This window comes from Polistes canadensis, unplaced genomic scaffold (assembly GCF_001313835.1).
Source record: "Polistes canadensis isolate GaletaPanama2010 unplaced genomic scaffold, ASM131383v1 scaffold_292, whole genome shotgun sequence".
NCBI lineage: Eukaryota > Metazoa > Arthropoda > Insecta > Hymenoptera > Vespidae > Polistes > Polistes canadensis.
In genome coordinates, this window is record NW_014569839.1 from 117,028 (window position 1) to 126,238 (window position 9,211).

Sequence of the window (9,211 nt, forward strand, 5' to 3'; positions counted from 1 at the left end):
ATCTAATTTTATATATATTATATGTGAAATATACATTCTCTTTATATACAAATTCATTAATCATCGCTGAATTATGTGGTGTATAAGTGATTATACAATATAATACATAATTATATTACAGACGACTTCAAATAATTCAGTCCACAGGGATCTCATTTCTTTTTTAGCCTTTTCTACAATTTCTTATACTCGATATACAATATTTTTTTCTTATACGTTTAAAATACTCTTTGACTTATCCTCACACATAATTTGAGTATATATATCAAATGTTTATACATATGTTTGCCTTAAAATGGCAATGCGAGTAATAAATATTGACAATAGATTTATTTAAAGTGTATAATTGTATTATCGTAAATGTAATATATTTATTATACTATAAGCTAAAAAGTGTATTCCATTGAGAATATTTCTTTGTCATCTTCTTTAAGACTTTTTACCAATTGTAGTTGTTGCTTTATTTATATTTGTTTGTGGCATAAGACGAACGGTTATCAGCGATAGATCGAGCATTTTACGCTGATATTTTTTGTGAAATACCATGGCAGCGGATTGCGTTTTAAATACGACAGTTGCATTACCCTCGCCCATGTGTATACTCTACAACATGAATAATAAAAAGACTATTATTATATAACATTAGCGTAATTATTTATTTAAACAAAAAAAAAATGAATTTATAATAAATGAAAGTCATGAAATCATAAAGTTTTCGATCGTTTTACATGTTTTCTAAACAAAAATAAAATACTTATGTCATTTACAAAAGTTTTGTTTTACAATTGAATAAAAGAAAAACAAAAAAAAAACAAAGAAAAAAGAAATGTAGGATCGCAGTATACATAAAGTAATATATAAAATTCATTGTAGTTTACATAAATTATTATCTTGCGTTGAAACATAAGGTCGTCTTTTTCCTTATTACAATCAAATCATAAATAAAAAATAAAAAATATAATGATATTGTACTTTAAATTATTATATAATACTTTGTGTAAATTATAGAATTTAAATCTTTCAACGATATTTTAAACATATCATTAACGAAAAAAGATAATTATAAATGAATGAATGAAATAAATTAAATGTGCAATCTAGAGCACATTACACTACGAGATGATATATTTGCCTTGGAATTATGTGCAAAAATAGTCACCTCTATGGTTCCGATTCCTTGACACATACGTCTAATTTGTGCCACTGAAGTACTAGCTGCTAAATTTTCTAATTTAACAGTATTTGTTTTAATTTCCGGCATTTTTTTGGGCGATACCATGACTTTTTGAAGCACAATTCTTTGATTATTCTGAGCGTTTACAACAACTTTTGGAGCGATGCTTCTCTCGATATTACCCATTTTTTGTCCAATTGGCGATTTTCTTGAAATACCAGACTGGGTTTGTACAAGTTTTTGAAGTATATTTGCTCCAGAACCTTGTCCCTTTTGTAAATTTGAGACAGTTTTTTGTATAGTCGTTGCAATTTTTTGCGAGTTAGATGGTTGAATGGATTTTGGTATTACAACTCTTCTAATGCCACATTGTGGATTAATTTGTCTAATTGTTGAAACTTTATCACTGCTTTGATTACTACTCGGAAGTCCATCCGAAGAATCGTTTGGTTGTATAGTTTGAATAGTTCTAACAATCCGCATGCCAGGTGCTCTTTCAGTTCCCTAAAACAGAAATACACACAATTATGATATTCGTAATAATTGTGTATCGAAATCAGCTTAAAGTTCATATATTATTGTGTTATTAGATATATTTTATATTTCTATTATTTATAATATTAATCACAATATTAAATGACATTAGTTATATGATACAAAATATGAAGAAAACTGTCTTATTAAAATTAATATAACTTGTAAAATAATGTAACAAAAGTATATGAACATTTGGAGGAAAAGAAAGAAAACAAAATGTATTCTAAAATATATTTATTTAAAAGTGAAAGTAAAAAATACAATAAAAGTTTAAAATTTGTATATGTATATATTTCTTTATATATAAGTTTATATATAATTTAAGTATATAAATATTATATATAAATTTATATATATGTAATATATGTATAATATTAAAAATATAATCATATCAAATGTCGTATCAAACATCTATCACAGGCATGCTGCGCATAATATAAATTACGCGTGTACTCGCGTTTTTTTGGATATATATACGTATATATTATAATGCGTGTGAATATATATATATATAAAAAGTGATTGATATGATTGATAATAAAAACATGATTCATTCAATTTTTTATTTAAATATATCTATAGCAAATATAGCAAGTTATTTATGTATATATAATTGATAAGAAATAAAATGTAAAATAAATTGTTCTTCAACTTTTCAGTTTTTCACTTTTCACACACATATTTCAAATATATATAAAATATAATGATATTTAGTGCTATACCTCTGTAGCTTGTGTATTGATAACACGCCCGCGTCCCCTATCTACACCAGGTCGACTTTTGTTTGGTGCAGCATCTTTTACAACCCCCATCAGAACTGATACTGGCTTTGCTTCTTGTTGCTTACATTCTGTACCTATTAAATATGGAACAATAATACACTTCTTCTTATATCTCGTACACTTTTAATATATAGAAAAGAAAAAAAATGATATCTACCAACGAAATTCGTCTCTATTTTATTAATTTGCTCATTTTGTTTTTCCATAGCGGCCATTTTTCTTCTAGTTTCTTTTTCTCTTAATATTTGTTCTCTCAGACGTTTTTGCTCTTCCATTTTTTTTCTATACTCTCGCATTTCTGGATCTTCTTCCTTATCCTCTTCCTTAAAAGATAATAATAATAGTATTATACATACATTTTATATTATAACATAGTATTTTATATTTTATTATATAATAATATTACTTTTTTCTCTTCAGCTGCATCGCCTAACGTGTCTACGGTTCTTACTTCTTGGAGATTTCTATTATTAGATTTCATTTTTTTTTGGCTTATATCTCCTGAAGCTTCTCTATCGGAAATTTGACATATTCTTTTTTGCTGCAGTTTATTAATCGTTCGTGCAGTATTTATAGGTGGTCTACTATTAGTAGGTTTTTGCATATGATTTTGTTCATAATTTTCATTACGGTATGCAGACGAAGGAAGTGGCCGCTGCGGCTTGTGGGTATGATCATTTCTCGTTCGAGATGATAAATCTCGTTCTCGATAATTTAGATGAGATCCTCTGTATTCCGACTAAGATAGAAAATAATTGTTTCAAAGTATATATTCATAAATCATTCTCATTCAAATAAAAGCATATAATTAACTTACTTGTTGATAATTATCTCTTTGTTCCCATTGATCATCTGATTTATATTTACTGTTGTCGTTATAATTGCTTTCACGCGAATAATTACTTTCTAATGGATACTGTTGTTTACTTGGACTAATATTTAATGTCTTTTGTGGCTTATTCTCTTGCCATACATCAGAAAAGTATGCATAAGGATCCTAGAAATAAAATATGCTATATATTATTGGATCTGCTAATAATATGATTTATTAGAAGAAAAATAGGGTACTTACATCGCTCTTATTCTGTTGATAATTCTGTTGATATTGCAACTGATTTGACTGAGACTGAGATTGAGACTGAGACTGAGACTGATTATATGGATTTTGATTAGGATATGGCATATTAGTCTGATTAAATTGGACTCCAGTACCTTGAGTCTGAAGTGGCGTTGAATGTTGTGAGTCCCATGCAAGTCTTGCTATTTGTATAATAAAATAATGTAAATTAATAACGCATAGATGAAAAGATGTTATTCAGAAAATGTTCAGATTTGTATATATATATATAATAAACTCACCATCATTGGTTGGTTGTACAGCGCCTCGGAAATGTGGATTGATTAATATTTTATGGCCCGGAGTTAAGGTTACATTAGGTAAATTCGAATTAGACTGTTGCGAAACTGGAGGAATTATATTGTTATTAAATTGATTATTCTGTATTTGATCTGGATATGGATGTCTTGAATCATACGTAGATCGATTTTCAAAATGTTGTTCTTGAAAAGGTGCTCTATTTTCAAAAGAAGAACCACTAGACATTTGTGTGCTTGGGGGATTTTGTATCGGTGGTCCCTGATTAGATACCGGTGGGCGCGGGTATCCTTGTATCGGCAATATTTGATTTCCTTGGAGTGGTAACGATTGATTGCCATGTAATATTTGTGACGAATTACTAGACAGCATTGCATTTGGATTGCCAAGAAGAGATCCACCAGAATTTCCATGTAATAAGGAAGTTTGGGTATTTGGCAAGTGACGATTTGGATTATCTTGCATAATTGCTCCAGAGTTTTGGAAACCTTGTGGTATTTGTACAAAAGATGTTGGATTTGTTGAGCAATTATAAGGTGGAGCTTGTAACGGTGTTGCGATAGTTCCTCTAGGACCAAATTCCAATCGTGGAGCAATTGCACGTGGACCCATAGAGCTTGAAAACTGATTAGGATTAAATGGTGGTCTACTTTCAATAAAATGTGTAAGTCCTTGTAGTGGATTATTTAGAGAGAATTGTTGAAAATTTGGTAGCGAAGAATTATTTGGTTGTTGATACATAATCTGTTGATTCTGTATATTATTAGGTACACCAAGAAGAAATGGTGGTCTAGCTTCCAATAGTGGTGGTCTACACATTGGTTGCTGATTATCGAAACCACGTGCATTACTAAACCTGCAAAAAAACAAATCATATGAAACATCGTACGATAGTAAAAAGTATATAGAATGAGATAGATCATAATAATAATAATAAAAAAAATGCAACATACCTTGGACTATAATTACCACTAACCGATGGAATAAATCTTCCTATTTTGTTTCCTCTTGTGCATCTTCCTCTTCCTCTACCTCTGAATGATGGTTTGGATGGTTCAGGCGTCACTACATTTTCTAAAGTATCAGGAATATCGTTATTCATTTTTGGAGAAATCATTGTTCTTTCATTCTGGAATCTGTTACGTCTTTCCTTTGCTTCTTCACAATCATCATCTTCAAGTCCTTGTCCATTTCCAATGTATACTTTTTGCATATTTTTCTGCAGCTTCTCTCGTAAATCACCTTTTCCAATAGTTGCAGACATATTAGCACTACTACATCCAGAGTTTGCTTCGTACTGACTGATTTGATCTGTATTATACTCGGTGGTTTTATCTTGCTTGTAAAATCCTGTATCATTGTCTTGCTGATTTCCATCTTCATAAAAATGATTTTCAATATCAGTCTTTGATCTATTAAACTCTACATTTTCATCTTCCCCTTCTAAGTCATCCAAAGCATCCGTGACTCCTAAGTCCAGTACATCATCTGTTTCTTCTTCTCCCTTATAGCTATTCTGCTGCTCAGGGAATTAAATTGCCAAATATTTGTAATTTAAATACAATGCACTATCGCAAAAATTACATTCTATAAATATTTAAATGTTATAACCATAGTAATGTAATAACTACATAATTATAGTTGGAATGTTATACCTTTTACAATGCAAACCTCAAACCTTCATTACATCTGATGTTGCATATAAAATCTTAAAAGTTCAATATCTTTTCATTTTCACATCCAACTATTATAGATTATTAAGTGTAAATAATGTATAATACTGTTTTATTATATATATACACACACACACGCACGTTATCTATTATAATTGATATATCACAATATCTTTTCTTGTTATAAGTGTGTAATAATTATGTCATATAAAAAATAAATTTATATGCAACGAATAAAACAAACAAATCAATGTTACTTATAAGATTCATTTCTTTTCCATTATATAATTTCATATTACAATGTGATCCTTGATTTGCACTAGTAAACACATTGCATTTAAATAGACTAACACAGTGGAGATTGTACGATAAATATATAATATAATATATTCATCGTGCATACGCTTAAAGCATAACAGCATACTATATATTTCAATTAGAACAACTTTATATATAAAAACTAATTTTTATCAGATAAATTTAACTAAACGATAGTCACAACCTTTTTTTTTAAGTATTTCTAAATACTAATAATAATTTCAGATTATTGAAATAATTTAATATAAAATATAAATTATGCTTAATATAGAAAAAACTACAATATATAATTGTTTACTGTTACTTTTTACGCGCATGAATTATAATTTTTGGTTTTGCAATGATGATTATTTAACATCTTAATGCTATTGGTTGACGTTCAACACATTTTTTTCTTACAACATGCACTTTTATCTTTTTTACGATTATAATGTACTCCCTCCATCCCAAATTAATTGATACACTTGTATAAACATTTACATATCAAATGCAACAATTAATTTGGAATAGAGGGAGTAATTAACGACCCAAAATGAAAGTTTCATTTTTTAAGAATGGCTAGATGTAAATTTCTTTAAAATATTAGAGATGTAGGAAAGCAATAATAAAATATACTAAGATGAATAGAAAAAATTCTTTTTAAATAAAAAATATATATTAGTATACATTACTAATGTAAGTTATTATTAATAATAACTAATATAAGTCAAAATAAAGTATAATTAATAATCCAATACCACGTAATATATAGTAAAATCTATTGCAGTTATCAATTTTATTTTTACATTAAGCCATTCAGAGAGAATCGTTTTTTAATATAATAAATAAATTTGATTGATTTTTGATAAACAAATGAAACGGATGAAATTTATATAGATTAATTACACATTAGTTATATATTATAAAATGTATAAATTTCAAGTTGTATAAAAAAGCAATGATTAATTATGTTGCTTTCATTAATAATTTTGCAATATCTGACATTGTTTAGAACTTTTGCATGTTCTTCATTCATTCATAAATTTCAAAACAGCAAAAATATATTGTCCATTGATGTCATTTTTTTTTAAAAAAGTAGATATTTTTATTCTATGTTATGTCGAAAACATTTGGATCTAAATTCTTCATGTTTCATGATTAAATATACAAAATTTTGACGAATATAGTAAGCAAGCAAAGATAAACGCATGTACGTATGTGTGCACATGTTTTTATGCATGTGTATGTGAATTAAGCAAGAAGAAATACATGTATGATTCATTTTACAGATGTTATTAAGAGTACCTATTATTATATTATAATAGTAAAAAAGAAGAGCAAGAATTCATAATAAAAGTGACATTTTGCTCATAGTGGTGGTATCATTTAGAACTCGTTTTTTTTTCTCTCTTTTACATATATCGTATGTCTCCAATAATGTAAAAAATATATTTCAAATGGATGGTCTAAGCTTACATTCAAATTTATCCAACCCATCTTCTTTTTTATTTAGAATCTTGTTATACGTGCAAAAAAATTAAGTATACTTTAAAAAGAATTGCTATATTTTTTAAATAATAATGACTAACTTTGATAATTTGGTAACTCATTCAAATAGACTTTTTACATTTTTTACTTAACGATAATTACGCTTATATTACATTATGTTACATATTTATATTCTTGTGAAATACTATCAGAGTGAAAAGATCGTAGAATTTTCATACTCGATACAATATAAATCTATTTCATTCAAATATATGTAATCGTTGAAAACACATTCAATTTTTAAATATAATCTCTATTTGTTTTTTTTTCTTTCCATAAAAAGCAAAGGATTAAAAAGACTCTTTTAACAGATCTAAGTCTTGCTCTTGTAACTGATTTTTCAAATATTATAAAATATTAATCAAATCATTTCATTGTCGAACAGTTACATTACAACTAGAACGATAAAACTACTTTGCGGTAAATATTCATACATATACTTATGATAATAAGAGTGCTTTTGGATTAAAAAATTGATAAAAATACTCAAATGAAATGAAATTATTTCATACGAAATAGTAAGATTATTTTTAAATGTATAGACGACAAGAAAAATCTTTAATCAATAACAAATTAATGATTATTTAAATGTTGATAGAACTCATATATTATCTTCTATTATTTTATATCAGCTGAAGGAAAAAAAGAATTTTATTTAACAAGGATATAATGGGTAAACATTATGCTCACCCTGTCTAATTCATAGTCATCAGCTAGGAGGGCTTCTTCCTCATCATTGCCCAAATCATATTCTTCATCTCCAAGATCTTCGTCAAGTAATGTATCGTCACTGAAAATGTTATTTCTGTAATAACTATTAGAAATGAACATAAATAAATATACTTAAATAATTGATTAATGATTACACTTGATATATATATATATATAATCTTTTGAATCATTGTTACACTTGTATTCGAAAACCCTAACCTCCGTATATTAAAGAAAAAAAAACATAAAAATTCATAACATTATAAAGAAATGATGAAGTATAAGATTCGTAAATAATAAAATATATTTATTATTATTGTAATTTTTAGATTTGAAAAAAGTATTATGATAAAATACAAATCAATGGAAGAAAAATAACTTACTGTTCCGACATAGTACGTCCTATCTTCTTTGCATCAAAAGAAAACCTGTGATGGCTTCGTTCTATTACATCGATCGATGCCGTCAATATCGTCTCTGCGATATATCGAAGTCTATTGTATCGATATTAACTCTTTATTTTAACCAATGAAATTGAAGCTACATTTACTTTCGATTTTTCGCGGCCAGTTAAATATGCTTACATACTTTCCCTAGATAATCATTTTTTAAAATTCTGATTTATAATATTTCTTTTAATTGTATATAATGGCAGCGTTTTAATTCAAAATTAAATTAAATCTATTCTAGTTGTAGACACTCATGAGGCCAATTAGAACCAAATTGAACCTATTCACTCTATCGTTGGACGACCAATGCTACAACGTGCTAATACTCTTTGTTATTAATTACAATCCTTGTATTGTTAACTATTTATTACGCGAAATAAACAGAAAAAAAGTCACGTACACCATAAATATGTTTAACTAATCGTAAGATTCCACATACAGTCAGAATGACCATAAGAACGTGATCTTTCATGTAAATAAAAAGCAGAGACTCGATACTAAAAAGAAATGAAACTTCGTTTAAATAAAGTATGCTAACCTTCTCTAAAACAACGTCGCGACGCTCTGTTTCTTAGTCTAGATAAAAGTAAAAAACCTAGAACCAAAGAATAAAGAAGTACATAGAAGTTCACAAGTCTCCTTTTTTATCTACCCAGTTTTATTTT

At 27.5% G+C, this 9,211-nt stretch overlaps 1 protein-coding gene across 1 annotated transcript; it reads right to left on the minus strand.

The window, feature by feature from the left end:
- Positions 1-135: 135 nt before the first annotated feature.
- On the minus strand, positions 136-9,032 carry LOC106791208 (RNA-binding protein 33-like). Its single transcript, XM_014756693.1, has 11 exons — positions 8,481-9,032; positions 8,077-8,176; positions 4,822-5,387; positions 3,853-4,724; positions 3,566-3,753; positions 3,311-3,490; positions 2,900-3,232; positions 2,651-2,816; positions 2,434-2,567; positions 1,160-1,678; positions 136-603 (listed from the first exon to the last, which is right to left on the minus strand). Exons 1-11 carry the CDS (start codon positions 8,489-8,491, stop codon positions 430-432), a joined length of 3,243 nt encoding a protein of 1,080 aa, XP_014612179.1. The 5' UTR covers positions 8,492-9,032; the 3' UTR covers positions 136-429.
- Between the last annotated feature and the right edge of the window lie 179 nt (positions 9,033-9,211).

What these genes read in the sequence shown, in the direction of transcription:
- LOC106791208 (XM_014756693.1), bottom strand. An exon ending in TGTACAACCAACCAATGATG is followed by an intron (nt 3,754 to 3,852) that starts GTGAGTTTATTA and finishes TTATACAAATAG; the next exon opens with CAAGACTTGCATGGGACTCA. An exon ending in AAAGAGATAATTATCAACAA is followed by an intron (nt 3,233 to 3,310) that starts GTAAGTTAATTA and finishes TTTCTATCTTAG; the next exon opens with TCGGAATACAGAGGATCTCA.